This window comes from Planococcus citri, chromosome 5 (genome assembly GCF_950023065.1).
Source record: "Planococcus citri chromosome 5, ihPlaCitr1.1, whole genome shotgun sequence".
Classification (NCBI taxonomy): Eukaryota; Metazoa; Arthropoda; class Insecta; order Hemiptera; family Pseudococcidae; genus Planococcus; species Planococcus citri.
The window spans coordinates 54,945,335-54,965,242 of record NC_088681.1 but is presented as its reverse complement, the minus strand read 5'-3'; the positions used below and the strand labels follow the sequence as shown (position 1 = coordinate 54,965,242).

Sequence of the window (19,908 nt, the reverse complement as noted above, 5' to 3'; positions counted from 1 at the left end):
CAATGAAAATGTTTTAATAAATTTATCATCCAATCAAAACCCTTACGTCAAAAAACTGTTCTCTGATTCGCTGGTTGTGGTCACGTGAATCAATCGTATCCGAGGTTGAATCAAATCGACACGAGAAACTTGCATAAATAAAATTCTCCTTCTCATCATTATCGAACAATTCGAACGTAGCATTATGGCGTTGTTATGTAGTTCGTGTTCAAGGTGATTTATATTTAATTTAATTTTCCTTTGCAAGTTCTACTCCTCCATATTTAACGAGTTGAGTCTGTAAAAAACCGTAAAAATGTTGAAAACTTGCGTTCGTTCGTTGATTTTAAATTCGTGCAATAGTATTAAATCGAATTCGCCTTTCCTCAAGTCGTGCAATCTCGATGTGAACCATTTAAATAGTCATTTCAACGAGTTTCACGTCTCAGTGCCACGTAACACGGTTAAACCTCGAGACAGAAAAGATCTATTGAGAGGTGCTGGAAAAATTGAAGAAGGTACCGAAGGAGAATACACCGAATCTTTGGATACAGTCATCAAAACGTAAGTTGATGAAAAGTTTTCTTTGTACGTGTCACGAAAATGGTCGCCATTTGCGTATTTGTAACACGCCATGTTTAATTTGCAATGTTATAGGAGAGAAGATATGTTTATCGACGAAAGAACTCCGGATTTATTGTTTAACGGTGTACGTTGGGCTGAAATACCGATTTGCAATATTCACGTTACCAAAAATAATACAATTATTAATGTGTCCAATTTCCAAGGTACATTTTGAAGGTGACGTGGACTTCATGTAGGGTTCGTAATGCATTTAAGCTCTTATATGTCCACATCTGATGCATATCGTATTCTTCACGTAATCCGGAAACATTCGCATCTGCTAACTAAATCTGTATTTTTCAGGAAAAACTATCGTAATACGCAGTTGTGGAATGGAAGGATTCAAAAACTGTCGTAAAGGGACAAATATCGCCGCCCAAACCACCGCCCTAGCAGTGAGTCAGGTGAGATACTCGAATTTATATGTTACTAGACGTGAATTTCTCCTATGTCATTGTGTGACATTGAGACGATTTGTTTAAATGTATGTGGATCTTTAAATGGGCGATTTTAATTCTTTACAGAAATGCAACAATATCGGAGTAAAAGATGTCAGGGTGAAAGTCAATGGCTTAGGACCTGGCAGAATGGTGAGCTTTTTTCAATATGCTTACGTGTTTTATTAATATTTCGGTGTGATTTCGAATGCTAATTTTTCTATCGAATCTTGTAGGCTTCCATCAAAGGATTACAAATGGGTGGTCTGAATATAGTTTCTATTACCGATGATACCAGAGTTCCGTGGAAATTGAGAGCTAGACCGAAAAAACAACGTCGAACTTGAGTGAGTTTTAATTCAACTTGATTTTTTTTCTCTAGAGTGAGTGTTCGACTAACTCGAAGTGTTGAAAGTGATTCTTTTACAGTTTTAGACTTATGATTGTAAATAATTCTTAGGCTTCGTATAATAACCAATTTTGCTTGCTTACGTTGTTTTATGGTCTATATACATTTCAATTTGAGTGCTACAGTATCTCATAATATTCGTGCAGAATAGATTTATTAGAATTTTTTCAATTTTTAATCAATTTTCGCGCAGATGTGACATTTTTCCGGAACATTTACCTTCGTCGTTTTATTTCTCTGATTTGGATCAGTACTTTTTCAATCCCCTTTCCCCCCTTTTGAATTCTTGCCTTACAGGAATCGCATAATTACAATTTCCTGATGTAGTATTGAAATAGTAACGATGAATTTTCATCATGAGAATTTATTTCTATTTCTTTGAACATGTTTTATTTCATTACATACTGTGTTGATCAAACGGACATATTAGTTTGTTGTTGCTTTATTTTATGGTCGTGTATTTTTGAAAATTTCTCAACAATGACTTATTCAGTGGTTCCTAAACTGACATTTTGTGAATGATTATTGCATCAGATTCAGTAATAAAAAAAAAATTTAGTATTGAATTTGATTTTCTTCCTTTTGAAGCAGTTCAACAATTTTGTTGATTGTTGGTGGAGTTATGAAATGAGGTTTTAAATTAAATTTTCAAGTTTTTGATTATTTTCCTTCGGAGGTTTTAACCTCCCCCCCCCCTTCCCCTCTCCTTCATTCATTTTTGATTGAATGATCCAAATTTTGATCGTGAAGTAACTCTGTAATTAATAATCATCAACTTTTGATAATTTTTTTGCTAATTATTTCAATATTTTAATTTTTTTTTGGGGGGGGGGGGAGAACATTTAATCGCTAGTCAAATGAGGCAAAACATTTCATTTTTTCTTCGATGGTTGAGAAATTAACTATTTTACTGCTAAATCTTGAAAATTGTTCGTTTGTGTAGAATCGTGATTTTTTCAAATTTTCAATTCAGGAATTGAATTGAAATTAATTATAAAAAATGAAAGTTTTTGTTTGGATTTTTTTGTGGGATGAGATTTGAGGGACATTATTACAATTTCTAGGTAACTGAAACCTTTTTAAACCGAAACTGTAACCGAAAATGTATGCCGATTTTCAATTAATCGTGGTCTTTGCCCGATAATCTGCAATTTTTGTTTTCGAATTTTTAGATTTTTTTCCCACTCGAAGAAATCTCACCTTTTATTAGAAAATTGTTTGTATGGGTGATTTTGAGTGGCCTTTTTAGTGTAATCACACGAGCTTAGCATTATATGAATCAAAAATTCTCAGTAATTTATTATTTAGGAAGATTTTTAATTTTATCATCAATTTTTTAATTTTGAAAATGTGAATAATACGTCCTTCAGTTGGCTTTGAAATCCACAAATTCAGATTTTTCAGAATCTGTTGTTGGGAAAAGTTGAACTCTCTTGGGCTGAGAATTTATTTTTGGAATGCCGAGGGGAGGGTGCAAAACAATGCCCTACTACTTCACTATTGTTACACCCCTCTTATCACATTCTTGTCCCAGCACACTGTGCTAAGCCTCTGTCGCTCTGAATTGATGGTACTCGTCCTTCGATCAGTCATAAATTCATCTTGATGGATTTTATCTTGAGAATCGAGTCATTTTTGGTTTCATTTCACCTCCATTTTTGTGATTTTTTGAAGTTGTGTAAGTTTCTTTTTCTTTTGTTGATCAACTACGAGAGCTTGGTTTTTTGGTTTCATTTCAACTACATATTTTTGAATTTTTTGATGTTCTGTAAGTTTCTTCTTCTTTTGTTAATCAACTACGAGAGCTTGGTTATCAATATTATTAATTGAGATTTCGTTTTAATGCTTTTTTTTCTTCGAATTTTATCAATTTTCATTTCAATAACTGAACTTGAATCTTTGCAACTAACTAATTACGATTTATAATATTGATATTAATTTGCTTTGAATTTTTTTTTTCATAAACTGCATTCGACATAACGTATTTGTTTTTTTAAAATTGAATTTAAATTTTCAAGTTAGTAGTTTGGATTTGGAATAGAACCAAATCAAATCCAGAAATTCCCTGAATTTAATTTAATTTTACGCTGACCGAATTTAATTGGATTTGATCAGATCCAATCATTCTTTTCTGGGCATACAGAATTTTCCATCGGAAGATGTGATCCTTGAATTTTACAAAAATTTATCAAAATGGAAATTTCAATCAATTTTATTTATTTGGTTCAGTTTTTACAATTTTTTCACAAAAAGATGATACGTATTAATAATTATTTAAAGGTATCTCCGATTCTTTATTAACAATTTTTGGTTTTGCTAGGGGATTTTTCTTATTTCCAAGAACTGATTTAGCTCTTCGACAACGAGCTTACTCTGCTTTAGTACTTTATCTTCCATGGCAATTTAACGACCACACGATAGAGGAGATGTTGATGCTTGGACATCAGAACACGAATTGAAAATGGAAATTGAAATTTGTTTTTTGATAATCGTTTCGTATTCGTAATAATGGCAAAATTTGAAATTTATAATGAAATGAATCCGGAATTTTACAAAATTGGATCAACATGGAAATTGAAATTTGTTCTTTGATAATCGTTTCCTATTTGTAATGACAAAATTTGAATTAATTTATTGAATCCGAAAATTATTGAAAAAATTTGAATTTGAACTTTTTCCATATTTCTATCAACACTAATGAACCGATACGACATATTTTACCTGCCTTCTTTTTTTTACACCTTGAAAAATAGTTTTTTTTAACGTTATTTTCAATTTTTTCGATTTTTTACCGTATAAATATTTTTTTTATCATTAATTATCTTTTTATTTTATAAAATATCATTCAAAATTTTTAAATTTGAATTTTTAAATTGAAAAATACGAATTATTTTGAATTTAAAAATTCAAGTTTAAAAAAAAAATAAAAAATCGACTCAACGTTTCGTTACTTTTTGTTGTGTTGCAGATCTGTCGCGCAGTGTGAACGCGCCCTAGCAAAATGGCTGATTTCTCCTGGCACGTCATCGCTCTCTTGCGTACGCATTAATCAAGTGTTCAATATGGCGACTTCTTTATATAGCTTTGTTGTTTAACGCGTTTGTAAAGTTTTAATGTAAATCGCGAACGTTTTTTCATTTGAAATTAATCTCGAAATTTTTAAAAACCATCGAAGAAACTTTTAGTACTAATTATTGGCGCGTTCGAGTTACCGTTTGTTGATATACGTATTGAATTGCCCTTTGAAGAAGGGCAGTCGTACGGATAGTTTTACTAGGAAGTTGGTGTTTTGATTTTAACGTCTGGCCGAAAGTTTTAGTTTGATAAAAGGAAATTTCTTTTTTTTTCATCGTGATCGATCGATTGTTCGCTTGAAATTTTATCCATTTTATGTATTCGTCGAATGGTTCTCGTGCTAATATTAGCGATTTCGGAGTTATAATTCATCATGGGACAGGTAACTAACTAGATAGTCATTTTATCAATGTTTTTATCGAAATTCGAGCTCATTTTAATCGTAATTATGTTCCGAATTCGGGTATAATTCGTACAGCCTGGTTGGGACTTAGATGGGCGTACACGTGTTGTACAATTCGGACCTTTTTCTCGTGGTTTTTTCTACACTAAAACATACTCTTATTTCAAGCTCGTCGCTTCTTTTCGGCTGATAAAGCGGTGAAAATATTCCAAAATCGGTTTACATTAATCCAAAGACTGGTATACGTGTGACCTTGACGTTCTCAGGTAATAGAATTTCGGTGCATCTTGCAGATTTCCAAATCACTCTTCGAAAATTTCTAACTGATTGATAAGGCTTGAGAGGGTTTTGAAAACACCGGGGCTTATGTTTGGCTTAATTCGAGTGTTCCACCGGTTTCTCTGTCGTTTCGTATTCGTCTTTGAATCAGCTACGTGTACATGTATGAAACTTTGATATCCGAGTAGGACCCATTTTTGAAAACTTTACTTGAAATTTTCGTCTGAAAAAAAGTCGTACGCGATCGACACTCTTGTGCGAAGCATTTATTTATCTTTAGTGACTTTCCTAATGAAAACCTATGTGATTTTAGCGATGGATTTTGATCTTCCATCGATACTCGATGTGTTATTATTACTGATTTTTTTCTACAATAAATGTGAAAATATTATAATTACTGTGTAATTGTTCTACATGTAGTAAAGTTTCATTTGTTTTACATATAAGTGTATTTATTTCATGTGCAATATACGAGGGAGGGTTTGATTTCGCTCCTACGATGATGCGAATCGTATTTTATTCATTTATACTTCGTTGAAAGTGAAATTAATCGAATTTTTGGCGGTATTTTTGGTATTTGAAGAGGTCAAAATGGGATCAGTGGAGGGCTAAATCGTGTAAAATCATCTGTATTCTGTTGGGAGTTGAAAATGATCTTTCAGTGTGGTATTTTGAAATCATTTTCATCGAAAATTATTATTTTTGGTTCGTTTAATGTAAATTTTCGTTTATATCGAGCTCGTGATTACCAATACTTCTTTATCAGCGATATTTGATTACGAAACACGAAAACATTTTAATCTAAATGTACTGAATTTGATGCAGGATGGTTCGGACGACTCGGGCTCTGATTCTGATCAGAACAATCAATCAGATAGTGACTCTAAATCTGATAACGTAAATTCTTCAAAGTCTCAAAACAGTTCCGACAGCGATAGTGATTCGAAATCTGAAGCCAGTGCAGATCCTCAAAATAATCCGAGCGACAATAATGCCAAGTACAACGATTCCGATAATGGTCAATCGAATCATTCCGATAAAAACAACGCTGCGTCTTCATCTGGATCATCAGACAGGTACGTAGATCGAATTTGGTCTAATGAAAAGACCTCAGATGTGGTTTAGGTTTGAAATTTAGGAACAGTTGTGAATTACTTTATTTTATTAACGAGTTGGTGAATTTTTTCCTTCACTTGAATGATCAAAATTGGACGTCGATTGCATGGAAGAGTTGAATTCTGGAAATACTTCGTTCTAGAGGTGATCTATGTTGTGATCACGAATTATTATTGAAATCTTTCGTTGAATTTTGAATTTGGGTCACTTCGAAAGTATGATTCATGATGAAAAATATTCAGTTGCTGCCAAAATAGAAAATTACCTGAATTTCTGCTCTTTTTTCTCTCTATTTATGGAATTATGATGCAATATTTTCGGTTTATTTGGACTCGAAAAATCACAATTTCAGGTTCTAGTTGGTAAAAAATTGAAAATGTTTCATTCTAGAGTTTTTGTTGGCACATTTTTCGAATAAATGTGCTTTTTTCGTTACATTTTTAGTTCTTTTATTTTCTTGAATATTGAGAGAGAAATTTTATCAAATATTTTGAAAATCAGAATTTCAAGTTGATTTAAAAATCTATCGACGTCCTGTTACTTATATTTTATCAAAATGCTGACCTCTTGACAAGTTTATTAGAATGTGAACAGCTTAAATTTTTCAGTAATTCGATTCTAAGGACATAAATGATAGATTTTTAGATTGGAAATTGTTATTTACGTAAATCAATCATTTTCACAGCGATTCAGCATCACAATCTTCCAACTCCGGTTCAGCATCATCGAAATCCGAATCAGAGAAATCGAAACCACCGTCAAAAAATGTATCAGCAGAAAAACCGACCCTTAATAAAGCTACACGAAGACGAGCATCATCCGAATTCAAACAGGTAAAGCAGACGACTACAGATCCAATCATCGTATCTGATTCTACGTCATTCGATCTCTCCCGTCTTGTATTTCGAGTTCAAATTTCTCATCTGCTATCTGTATTCGAATTTTATAGTGTTGGGAAGAGAATCCCGAAGTATATGGTATCCGTAGATCGGGTAGATCTCGAAAAGAACCTGAAAGATTAACCGTTGAAAGTGATTCGAGCGATAAAGGCAGAAAGAAAAAACAGTAAGCGTCACACGTTTCATCACTCTAAGTACAAATCCAGCACCTGCATGGTCTATTTTCATCTCTAATTTCCCTTCTGTCCAATTCTAGACGTTATAATTACGAAACAACCTCTAGCGAATACAACAGTGATACCGATAAAGACGAAAGTATACCTTCTAGCAAACCTTTATCTAGATGTAGAGTTAAACCAAACCTCAGAGCCAGGGTTGTGCATAAACAAAAGAAACAGCCCAGTAGAAGAAAACGGTACAGTTCCAGTGACGACGAAAGCACCGGAGAAAGCGAAGAAGAACCTGTAAAAAAGTATGCAATCGCAATTCTATCGTAGTAATGCAATTTTACCGTCGATAAGTTGCTAATTGGCCGTATTTCGTGGCAGATTGAAAGCTCGTAGAGGTACAAAGGTTAGTTATAAAGAAGTAGACAGCGACGAGAAAACAGATTCCGAAGATTTGCTCGAAGTTGACTACGGCGAAAGCCAAGATGCCCCTGCTGAAGTTTCCGATACGGCTGAAACTATCGAAAAAGTCATCGCTCAAAGGAGAGGCAAAAAAGGAGGTATGATTCAAACCCACATTACCTATTTCTATTGAATTTTACGTCGATTTGGTGTAATTCTCGATGTTATTTTCGCAGTCGTCGGCAACCAAACGACTATTTACGCTATCGAAGAAAACGGCGATCCAAACGAAGGCTGTGATCCAAACGACTACGACAATACCGAAGTTCAATTCCTCATCAAATGGAAAGGATGGTCTCACATACACAACACATGGGAATCCGAAGAATCCCTCAAGACACAAAAAGTACACACCATCGTGTAATTTTACCTCACCGTACTCGTATCGTCTCATTTCATAACTAACTCGTTCAATTTATTTAGGTCAAAGGTTTGAAAAAAGTAGAAAATTTCCTCAAACGAGAAGACGAAATATCGTATTGGAAGAAACACGCTACTCCCGAAGACGGAGAGTACTTCGAATGTCAACAAGAACTTCTACAAGATTTACTCAAGAGTTACAACAACGTCGAAAGAATCATATGTAAGCAAATGCTTTTGAAAACTGCTCTCTGTCGAGGTGGAATTGGGACTATCGTCATAGCAGTTTTTTTTTCTGTTTTTGGTGGTATCGTTGTCTATGAGTGTACATTTTCATAACCTCTCGTTCGTTCTAAGATCATCGTCGAAGGAAGATTCCATCCTGAAGGGTGGATTCTTTTATGCCTAAAGGTATTGGAAAACACTTCGACGTGTCTTAGAACTCGTTCAATTAACCTTCAAGTTGATGTCTTGATAAGAGAATCATCGTCGACTCGGTGCGTGATTTGTGACGTAAATATCGGTACGAATTAGTAAAACCAGATATATGGTGTTTTGTAAATATCTGATGATGTCATTGTGCAGTATGTTTATCAAAAGTGGTTACCTTAACTATCGATATTCGGTTTTTATCGCGTGAAGAGGTGTATTTTTTGTACTGCTTGTATGGGTTTGAAAATTTCTCAGCCTTAGTATAAAAATTCGTAAATTTTTGCATCCGTTGTGGGAATTTTTATCTATTTTCATGATCAAGTCGTCATCGTTGAGATGATTTCATCATTTTCACGAACGGTTTTATCGAACATACTGTATAATCATTCACGTCAGAATTGTCTTCTCGAGCTGAAAAAGAAAGTTGCTTTTTTCGTAGCTGTGTGCCTTGATTCATCTTCCTTATGATGCTATTTTTTCTCAGAAAAATGTTTTTTTCAATTCGACGAAACACGAATATTTTTTTTCATTCATTCAAACTCTCCAACGCTTCATTGCTTTTTTGAACAAACATGCACAAACATTTCACAGATTTTCTTTAAAGTCATCAACACAATGTGCCAATTTTTTCAGTCTTCTTGAAAAATTGTATAGGTAGTGAATAAAAAAAGTGGCTATGACGTGAAACTGAATTCCTGCTTTTTCCATTTCTTTGCTCATGAAAGCAAATAAGGGTGTAAAAAAATCATGATCGAAATTTATGCTTTTTATTATATTTTTTGACGTCATTTCACTATTTTTTCATTTTCACTTCCTTCTTCAATTTTTTTTGGGGGAAAAAATGTTGAATTGATGCACTGAACATACCAGCTACGTCATTCTGTTTTCTGTGGATCTTACTTACACGCGTTATACATATAACTATAGCTACAATGGATTTGAAAATGAGTTTTAAAACGTACGTTGCATTTTTTTGTTGCCTGAATGTTAATAAAATAATGTGGGAGGAAAAAAAACAACACACATACAATATACATACTTCATACATTATGCTTTGTAAATCTCACGCGCTTCTTGGGTTCGTGTGTTGTGTTAATTCCTAAAAAAAATAACCATATTTTACCTTTACTCGTAAAAAATAAGTGGTATCATTTTTTTTAAAATGAAATTTTTAATTCCTTGCCTCTCTGATGTAGGTTCCAGAGTACGACAAGTTAAAAATGGGGACGATTCGAGTAAGTACGGTATAATTTCTTTCATCGTTCCTTTCCCCCTCCCTCCCTATTCTCCCTCATGCATAAAAATCCGCAAATATACCCGCGCGGAAATTTTGAAAAAAAAATTCAGGGGGCCCTAAAATATGTACATTTCATCGCCCACTTCTTCAGAGTAAAAAAAGAGGCAAATTTGAGGTATTTGAAGGATGAATGACGAGCTGCGTATGGATCTTAGAAAAAAAAGCTCCCTTTTCCACCACGAAATGAAACGATTATCACTGTTCGGTGTCCAAACGGTAGATTTATTTTGTTGTATGTTCGTTGTATTTGTGTAGCCGAGTATAATACGACGGAATTACGAGAATATTACGTCAAGTGGCAATCGTTACCGTATGCTGAGGCTACCTGGGAAGATGCCGCCTTGATCGAGCGTAAATGGCCGGAGTGTATTAAAGAATTCAGAGAACGAGAGGATTCGAAGCGAACTCCGTCCAAGTTATGTAAAGCTGTGAAGTATAGGCCTAAATTCGTTCAGCTTCAGTCGCAGCCTAGTTACATGGGCGGTCATAGTCAAGTAAGCATATGATTTGATGATTTGGTACGATTGAATGCCTTTGGGAATATTTGGGGCTTAATTCAGCTCAGAATTATTGTCAAAAATTTCATCCAGTGGTATTTTTTCTTCTGTAAAAATTGAATTAATGTAAAATATATTATTTTTTCCTCTTCTTTCAGGATAATGTACTTCGTGATTACCAACTGCACGGTGTGAATTGGATGAGTCACGCCTGGTGTAAAGAGAACTCGGTAATTTTAGCCGATGAAATGGGTCTCGGTAAAACGATCCAAGTAAGATTATTCGAATCGTGAAATACGAGCTGAGTCTCGCGACTTTTGATTTTCTAATGATTATTATTTGTTTTTCACTTGCAGACGATATGCTTTTTATATTACCTCTTCAATACGCATCAAGTTTATGGACCATTTTTAGTAGTTGTCCCCTTATCTACGATGACGTCTTGGCAAAGAGAATTTTCAATGTGGGCTCCTGATATTAACGTTGTTACGTACATAGGCGACGTTGTTTCGAGAAATGTGGTACGTACGAAGTTCGGCGATGATTTTTGATTAAATTTTGAAATTTTCCATTTATTGGTCCTTTTTTCTGCCTAAAAATGTTCTAATCTAAAAAAAAAAGTTACACTTCTTCACCCCCCTCCTTCCTTGAAAATAGACATTTATTTTGGAATCTATTCTTTTCCTTTATAAATTTGATTTTGTATTCTATTTTTTCTTGGGTGATGAAAAATTGAAGGAAAAGAATCGGGAAAATTCTTACCCACGCCCCCCTTTCCCTTCTAAAAATTTAAATGTTTGAAGAAATGGCCGCTTTTTCCATTTTTAAATTCACACTTTGAAATTTCATTTTCAAACTTTCATTCTTTCAAAAATATGAATTTTTTCATGACTTGATTGAAAAAAAAAAACGTAAAAATTTCAGAATTTTTGAGTTGAGAGAAAAATTGAAGAAGTTTTCCTCGAGTGATAAATTTTTTTCAAATGTTGACTCTTCGCCCCTCCCCCCTCCACTCCCCTCGTCCATGTAAAGGAAAAACTTTCATTTTTCTGATCGAACATTGAAATTTTATATCCAGTCTCCATTTTTTTCTCAGGATGATAAATTGGAAAAAAATTCTGAAAATTTCAAAGTTTTGATTTTTTTTAAATGCTCATGAAAAAATGAAAAAAAAACGAAAATTTCGACTCTCTTTCCACTTGGCTCAAAAATTGAATATTTGAAAAAATGCTCAGTTTTTTCATTTTTTAAATTCAGTTTTGAAATTTTCCATGAATCCTCACAAAAAAAATATATAAAATTTTTTTCAATTTCATCTTGAGTTGTGTAGAATTGATAAGTATTTATCCAGAAAAATTTTAACCTACCCCTCTCCTCACCTTCCTCTTCAAAAAATTGAAATATTTGGGAAATTTTCATTTTTTCCATTTTTTGTGATCAAACATTGAAATTCAATCATTTTCATACTCTTCTTCCTTTCTAGAATTTGAATTTTAGAAGAGTTTTTCTTGTATGATAAGTTGCAAAAAAAAAGGGAGAAATTTCATGATTTTAAATTAGAAAAAAAAAGAAGTTTCAAAAAATCTAAAAATTGACCTCCTGAAAATTTCCAATAACGAGAAAAATGAAAATAATTCTTCTCAAACTATCAATATTAATACTAAACGTTGTTTTTTTTTTGTTCTAGATACGCGAATACGAATGGTGTTTCGCGAACTCCAAACGATTAAAATTCAACGCCGTCTTGACTACGTACGAAATCTTGCTGAAAGATAAAGCCTTCCTCGGTAGCTTAACATGGGCTGTGTTGATGGTGGACGAAGCTCATCGTCTAAAGAACGACGACTCGTTACTGTATAAAGCTTTGACAGATTTCGTGACCAGTCACCGGCTTCTCATCACCGGTACTCCGCTGCAAAACAGCTTGAAAGAGCTGTGGGCGTTGTTGCATTTCATTATGCCTTCAAAGTACGTGAAATCAGTAGATACAATGCGAGGGTATGTGTTCTTCATTGATTAGTTATCGGTTGTATGATGTTGAATAGGTTTGAATCGTGGGACGAATTTGAAAAAGAACACGATAACGCAGCTAGCAAAGGATACGCCAAGTTGCACAAGCAATTAGAACCGTTTATTTTACGTAGGGTTAAGAAAGATGTGGAGAAATCGTTACCAGCTAAAGTAAGATTTCGCATAAAGTATGAAATTTTCAAACTCAGTTCCTGAAAATGACATTTATGTTTTTTTTTTTTTTTTTGATACACAGGTTGAACAAATTCTCAGGGTGGAGATGACCACATCGCAGAAACAATTTTATCGTTGGATTTTGACGAAAAATTACGACATGTTGAGAAAAGGTACCAAAGGCTCGACGTCGACTTTTCTCAACATCGTGATCGAATTGAAAAAATGCTGTAATCATTCGTTATTAATTAAACCGAGCGATCACGAGAACTACAGACAAACGCAAGAAGAACAGTTACAAGTGAGTTTTCGATATCGAGAGGCGATTATTCGAAATTGCGCTAGTTTTATTTTTCGATTGTAATCTCTGTTTTTTCCCTCTTTTCTGCGCAGCAATTGATTCGAGGCTCTGGAAAATTAGTCTTGTTAGATAAATTACTGATTCGACTTCGCGAAACCGGCCACAGAGTGTTGATATTCTCGCAGATGGTACGAATGCTGGACATTCTGGCCGAATATCTGCAATTGAGGCATTTCCCATTTCAACGTTTGGATGGCGGTATCAAGGGGGAAATACGTCGTCAAGCGTTGGATCATTTTAACGCCGATAATTCGCAAGATTTCTGTTTCTTGTTGTCGACCAGAGCTGGTGGTTTGGGTATTAATTTGGCCACCGCTGATACCGTAATCATATTCGATTCGGATTGGAATCCGCAGAATGATCTACAAGCTCAAGCTAGAGCTCATCGTATTGGTCAGAAGAATCAGGTGTGAGATCTGAACGATTTTTTCCCCAATATTGGAAGTCTACGGGTCTGTTACTGATTTTTTTACTTTTGACAGGTGAATATTTATCGTTTGGTCACCAAAAGCTCGGTCGAGGAAGATATCGTCGAAAGAGCCAAAAAGAAAATGGTCTTGGATCACTTGGTTATTCAAAGAATGGACACGACCGGAAGAACAGTACTCGATAAGAAATCCACCGGAAGCGGATCTACCTCGACTCCTTTCAATAAAGAAGAATTGACAGCTATCTTGAAATTCGGCGCCGCTGATTTGTTCAAAGATGACGAAAACGGCGACGAAGAACCAGTCGTAAGTGTCCGCTGGTGATTTTCCCAGTTTCTGTATAGCTTTATGATGATTTCAACTCACCTGACGCTTGTATTTGTAGTGCGATATTGACGAAATTCTGCGGAGAGCCGAAACCAGAGACGAAGCTCCTGCCACCGAAGCCGACGAATTGTTATCAGCCTTTAAAATGGCGAATTTCGTGGCCATAGAGGAAGAGGATGAGCATCGTAGTGAACCAGAAGGCGAAGAAGATAATAATATTCGAGAATGGGTAAGAAATTATTTGTTCGACTATTCGTTGTTGAAATGATGAATGATTGATTAATTTTCGTATTTTTGTATAGGATGAAATTATCCCGGAGAATTTCAGAGCTAAAGTGGAAGAAGAAGAGAAAGCTAGGGAATTCGCTGATTCGTATTTACCGCCCAGAAGTCGTAAAACGCTGCAGCAAATTAATCAATACGATAGCGATGGTATGTCTTTTTGAAATCATCTCGATGGTATTCGAATGAATTGATCTCATTGTGTCCTTTTTTTTTACGAAGGTGACGGAGATAAGAAGAAGAAAAAGAAGAAAGAAGATGACGCTGGTTCATCTGATGAAGGCAGTGACGATGATAGACCACGTAAGAGAGGCAGGCCGAGGGCTTCGGCTCGAGAAGCGTACAAAGGATTCACCGATGCTGAGGTAATCTATCTTAATCGTGTTTCTCGTCGAAATATTCATTCAGCATCAATTTTAATCCTCGGTTTCTGTTTTTAGATTCGAAGATTTATAAAAAGCTACAAGAAATTCCCGGAACCGTTGAAACGTCTAGAAGCTGTCGCCTGCGACGCCGAGCTGCAAGAGAAACCGCTGGCCGAATTACGTAAATTCGGTAATTATCTGCATGAGCAATGCATGGCTGTGATGAACGATGTGAAAAATGCCGCCGAAAATACACCGAACGAAGAAGCTGCCACCGGACCTGGTCGTAAAAAGGCTCGTGGAGCGTCGTTCAAAATCGGAGGCGTATCTGTGAATGCGAAAACTCTACTGGCTTGTGAAAAAGATCTCGAACCGCTCGATAAAGTTCTACCTGTAAATACCGAAGAAAGATCTCGATGGACTTTGGATGCCAGGTGATTATAAACCCTCCTATTTTAACAAAAACGAGGTATTCACGTTCGCCATATTAATGAAATGATTGCTTTTTTCAGAGTGAAATACGCTCATTTCGATACAGACTGGGATATCGAAGACGATTCTAAACTGCTTCGAGGCATTTACCAGTACGGTATGGGCTCGTGGGAGGCTATAAAAATGGACCCGTCGCTCGGCATCAGCGATAAAATCTTACCAAATAACGGTAGTAAACCTCAAGCCAAGCATTTGCAAGCCAGAGCCGATTATTTATTGAAAATACTCAAGAAACGCATGAATTTAGACGATACGACGGTTAGTTGAGCTATCAGAATTGCTATCCTGGTAATTTAATAGATTATTTAAATCGTGAATGATTAAAATACGCTTTTTGCGCAATTTTAGACAACGTCGAAAACCAAACGCGGCCGTAAAGCTAAAGATACCAAAGAAACCAAACACCTGTCTCGTGAAACCATCGAACACGACGATACATCCGATGATGGCGACAGCGTCGCCGGCAAAAACACCGTCAAAGACGAAGAAAACGGCGCTGGTGTCGCAGCCGGCGGCGCTAAAGACGACAAAAAGAAACCCAACAAGAAAGAAGCAGTCAAAAGAGAACCCAAAAAGAAGGCTAATAATAAAGGCCCACTGCATATTACCGCTAACAACGAACCTGTCGCCATCGGCGTCATAGGCGATCTCGATCCGTCTGTTTTTAACCAAGTTAGTTCCGAAGATGATTGAAAAATGATGTCTGTATCTTGGGAGCAGTTTTTCGATAAAATGTCGTCTCTGTTTTAGTGTAAAGAAATTATGAGACCTGCGAAAAAAGCCCTTCGTGCGTTGGATCGGCCCGACGAATCGTTGTCTCCTCACGAACGAGCGATTCTTATCAAGAAATGTCTGATCGAAATCGGCGAGCAAATCAATCAACATTTGACCCAGTATAAAGATGCGGAAAAAATCAAAGAATGGAGGGGGTAAGTGTTGGACGTTGTGTAATTCAAGACTGCGCAATGGAATGGTGTTTTTAATTATTTATTGCTGTTTCGTTTCAGATATTTATGGGATTTTGTATCGAAATTCACCGAATTGGAATCGAAAAAGTTATTCAAAATGTATAAACGCGCCTTGAAGGAAGCCAAAGGAAAAGATTCGAAAGAAGAAGCCGAAAAGGAGAAAATATGGAATTCGGATGCTTCGCCTTCGCCTGTGAAAAAGAAAAAACGCGAAGATAAGCCGGAGAAAAGACCGAGCGAGAATCAGACCGCTTCTCCGTCCAAATTTATCAAAGCGGAAAAGTAAGTACAAGTTTGGAAATCACCGACGAAAATCTGGTTTTTTGATTCAGTTCAAAAGCTCGTCATCTCGAATCGTTCGCTCGTACTAAATTAGTAATTTTTCGCCATTCTGTTTGTTTCGTAGAATCGAAAGAGTACCAATCGCCGAACCGATGACGTCCACGGCCAGCGTAAAAATCGAATCGATGGATACGAGTAGTCGAGACAGCGAGAAAGAATTCATCAAGCATCGTGAACGTGTCAAAGAGCGTTCGGATCGTGATCGAGATCGAGAAAGAGATCGAGGCGACCGAGACCGCGAACGAGATCGAGAACGTGACCGTGACAGGGAACGAGACCGAGATCGAGATCGGGAACGAGACCGACTGAAAAAGGATCCGCTGGGCCATAATTCGTTATCGTACAGTCGTCACGGTAGCAGTGATCCCAGAGCTTCCGGCGGCAGCAGCAGCAGCAGTGGCCCGAGAAGCCACGATGGTGCTCCCGGTGGCGAACGATGGCACAGTTCTAGTTCTAGGTTGGTATTTTTGCAGCTCAGGTTCGGTTTCCGGATCGAGAAAATCCGACTAGATTTTAATTTTTGGTTTGATTTCAGCCGATACGGTGGACCGGATCCGAAACGTAAACGCTACGAGAGCTATTCTCGTAAAAGCGGATTCCCAGGGGGGCCGCCGTCGCGAGAACACGAATCTCATTATCGCGATTATAACCCGAACCCGAGAATGCATCAGGATAAGCGAAGGTAAACCAAGGTCGAGTGTTGTGGTTGATGAGGGAAAAACCTCATCGAGTCCCATCGTCAGACTAGACGCTAATCCGAGATTGATTATTTGATTTGTTTAGGTACGCTATGCCAGCATCGGCGGCGCCGTATCCTCAGTTCGCTCCGATGGCAGCGTATTTCCCCGAACAAGCTCTCATGTACCCGCCACGAGATGGCCGCTATTCTCAAGCACCGTTACCAGGCTACGGCGAATGGCATCAGATGATGAATCACGAACGTAACGAATACCATCGCGATTACGATCGAAGACCACCGCCTACCTCGAATACGTAACGTTATCATCGTATTTCATTTGTCGGGGAATTTTTCTCTCGTTATTATTTGTATTTTAAGATACTAATTAATTATCGATGTACCGGGTCTTCGTTCGAATACGAATCCCCCCTCAGGGTCTTTCTTCGAAACAGTAGGTTGGTAGTTCTGCATCTCCATAAACCAAGCATTGCAATTACACGTTGCCAACTTACGGTTTTTGTGAAAATTCTTCGAGGAGGTTCGCATTCGAATAAAGATTTGGTATGTTCCCCTTTTTTTTCTTTTTCTTTTTTTTTTTGTTATCGTTTTTTCTCTTCGGTTTTATACGTACGGTTCTCTCCTTCGTGTATCTCGTCGACCCTTCCATGCGGTTTATTTTACGATGTGTTTTGTTTTCCTCTTTTTAAAATTCGAAATTATGATTATGTATTATTTATTATTATAAAATGTTTATTCGTTATGTTCGGGTTTCGATGGGAACTCGAAAGGGATCTCGTATTTGCGGGCTTCGGTAGGGTTTTTTTCGTTCTTTTTTTTTACGACGCACATTTACACGATTGATCGGTACCGTCGAATCGATCGATTTGTTTTTATATATTCGGACAGAAGCGAGCATTTTTTTTCGTGTTTCTAGTCATAAGTCGATTGTATTAGGTGTTTGTTTTGTCTGTTCTTTTTTTTACGTAATTAAAGAAGAAAAAAAGGAATAGGGTACGAATTGTCTTATGAACTCACGACTCGTGTTAGGGTTTTTTAGAACGATGGATGGATTGCGCAAAATTTCGGCTGTGTTTTAATTATGGGCCTTTTGTTTTACTCTTCTATATTTATCATTCGTATATTTTCATCATTACATATCGCATCTGTAAAGAATATATGATTGTGGTCGTGCTGGAAATTACCTAATCTGAAATAAAATAGATACGTAGAAACGAGCTTTTTGAAATTGCCAAAAAATGAAAAAAAAGAAAAAATGTGATTAGATTTTTTTGTTGAAAAAACGAGATAGAGAAAAAATGGGATAAATGTACGATAAGTAAATCACGATAATCTAAAATTTAATATCTAGTCAAGATTGTATACATTATAATATGTAATTAACGATGTTTTGTTATCAGAGTATCTACGGTTAAATAATGTGACGGATTTTTTTTTTCGTTTTTTTTTTCGATTACCTGTTTTACGAGTGTGAAATTTTTAGTAAAGCGTGTAATATTTCTTTTTTTTTTTTAAGAAGCGAACGTTTGATTCGAATCTGTGATCAAATATTACATATTTATTATTAAAATGCGAACGACGTGTAAGTTTTTTAAAGGGAGAATTTTCTCCCCGAGTTTTTTTTTAATCGAGCTTTTTTTTGTACAGATGCCCACACACGAATATCAGTGCGTAGTGCGACGAGCACTGGTGGTAGAAAACCTCTACTGGGGGTTTTTGTTTTGTTATATTTTAATGTAACTTGTACCTATGTATAATAAAGTTTGATTTTTTTCCAATTACGAATTATTTTTGGATTAGAATTCATTGTTTACTTTTTTCTTCAAGGTGTATGTTGTATATATGAAGTGGGGGTTTGTCGTCTTGATTGTAGCGACGATCATGACGAGATAATTAGTGTAAATATATTACCATGTTGATACATTATTATTATTATTACCTTTACTTTGTTGCCTCCCTGTCGTGTAAGTGATTTTAAATTTGATTTTTTTTTCTCTCATTTAACGTATCGATTGTTACGAAGTATTATTTTATAATTCCCTCTTTACCCCCCAGAACTACTTCGATTGTATATTATAAAATTTTATTGTGAAAATTATTTTAATTTTTATTTACCTATTTTTTTTTCTTTCTTTGTTTTTGTCGATTATGTATAAGTGAAATATATTATTTTGTAATAGAGCGTTTATTTTGATCGAGGAAGAGGATGAAATTTGTTTCTATGGATAATTTTATGAATTGAGCTGGGTTTCATTTCATTTCATGATTTGTAGTCCAGTTACAGATGAGTTAGCCAAACTCAAAGCATAGCTATTTTTATTTTTTTGGTTTAATGAAATGCTGGTCAGATTTTATGTCTTGTTCATCTGGAGATGTTTTTCGAAAACGAATTGGAAAAATATTGAATGTTGATCAATTAAAATTTCCAATCAATAATTGACTGAAATCAGCAAGTTCACATTGTAGTTTAATAATTAATTTTGGCACAGACATCTTGAATTGTCCTTCGTTGTGAACTTGAAACTGTTCCATGGTATGAGCGAATTTTCATTTTATTACAATTTTTCTTCCTTCCTCACCCTCAATATCCAATTGATTTCAATTAATTAATTTTTTTGAACAATTTCCAAGAACTCAAAATAAAAAAAATTCAATTCATATTTATTTTTTCGTATTTTGCTTATTGGTCACACTGATTTCGTTCCACCATTTTTTATCATTTTTTGCAATCTTCAGTGTTGCCAATTTAGCGGTTTTCAAGCTATTCCTAGCGATTTTGAACATAGAAAACCGCCAAAAAATGTCAATCTAGCGGCTAGCGGGAAGTCTAGCGTTTTTGACTTCATGGCCACTTTTACCATTTTAACTCACAAATTCAGCATTTCAGCTAAAAAATATTGAATTTTTGAAAAAAAAAATCAATGAAATTGAACTTTTGTAAAACCCATCCACTCAACTGTCTCAACTTCATCAATTCTTTGGTAATTTTTGAATGATTTCACTGTTTTTTAGTTTTTAGTTATTTT

The 19,908-nt window shown here is 35.6% G+C and overlaps 2 protein-coding genes across 3 annotated transcripts; both read left to right on the top strand.

Annotated features, from left to right (window-relative positions):
- The first annotated feature begins 127 nt into the window (after positions 1 to 127).
- On the top strand, positions 128 to 5,652 carry mRpS11 (mitochondrial ribosomal protein S11). The gene is made up of 6 exons (XM_065368081.1): positions 128 to 543; positions 637 to 767; positions 907 to 1,007; positions 1,128 to 1,193; positions 1,277 to 1,387; positions 4,418 to 5,652. The coding sequence occupies exons 1-5, from the start codon at positions 296 to 298 to the stop codon at positions 1,385 to 1,387; spliced, it is 657 nt and encodes a 218-aa protein (XP_065224153.1). The 5' UTR covers positions 128 to 295; the 3' UTR covers positions 4,418 to 5,652.
- On the top strand, positions 4,767 to 19,061 carry Chd1 (chromodomain-helicase-DNA-binding protein 1). 2 transcript variants are annotated; one of them, XM_065368078.1, is made up of 28 exons: positions 4,767 to 4,906; positions 6,032 to 6,282; positions 7,008 to 7,155; positions 7,272 to 7,387; positions 7,478 to 7,693; positions 7,770 to 7,948; positions 8,027 to 8,196; positions 8,274 to 8,433; positions 9,839 to 9,877; positions 10,195 to 10,433; positions 10,595 to 10,708; positions 10,793 to 10,957; positions 12,124 to 12,404; positions 12,482 to 12,617; positions 12,703 to 12,921; positions 13,014 to 13,388; positions 13,464 to 13,715; positions 13,795 to 13,965; positions 14,039 to 14,168; positions 14,241 to 14,383; positions 14,459 to 14,817; positions 14,896 to 15,133; positions 15,224 to 15,547; positions 15,626 to 15,804; positions 15,883 to 16,125; positions 16,250 to 16,642; positions 16,721 to 16,867; positions 16,969 to 19,061. In XM_065368078.1, the coding sequence occupies exons 1-28, from the start codon at positions 4,898 to 4,900 to the stop codon at positions 17,180 to 17,182; spliced, it is 5,610 nt and encodes a 1,869-aa protein (XP_065224150.1). In that variant the 5' UTR covers positions 4,767 to 4,897; the 3' UTR covers positions 17,183 to 19,061. The 2 variants fall into 2 exon arrangements, with proteins under 2 accessions (XP_065224150.1, XP_065224151.1); XM_065368079.1 differs by lacking the exon at positions 9,839 to 9,877.
- The last annotated feature ends 847 nt before the right edge of the window (positions 19,062 to 19,908 follow it).

What these genes read in the sequence shown, in the direction of transcription:
- mRpS11 (XM_065368081.1), top strand. Translation starts at nt 296, where the DNA reads ATGTTGAAAACTTGCGTTCGTTCGTTGATTTTAAATTCGTGCAATAGT. An exon ending in TAATGTGTCCAATTTCCAAG is followed by an intron (nt 768 to 906) that starts GTACATTTTGAA and finishes TGTATTTTTCAG; the next exon opens with GAAAAACTATCGTAATACGC. An exon ending in GCTTAGGACCTGGCAGAATG is followed by an intron (nt 1,194 to 1,276) that starts GTGAGCTTTTTT and finishes CGAATCTTGTAG; the next exon opens with GCTTCCATCAAAGGATTACA.
- Chd1 (XM_065368078.1), top strand. An exon ending in ACGTTGTTTCGAGAAATGTG is followed by an intron (nt 10,958 to 12,123) that starts GTACGTACGAAG and finishes TTTTTGTTCTAG; the next exon opens with ATACGCGAATACGAATGGTG. An exon ending in AAAATCAAAGAATGGAGGGG is followed by an intron (nt 15,805 to 15,882) that starts GTAAGTGTTGGA and finishes GTTTCGTTTCAG; the next exon opens with ATATTTATGGGATTTTGTAT.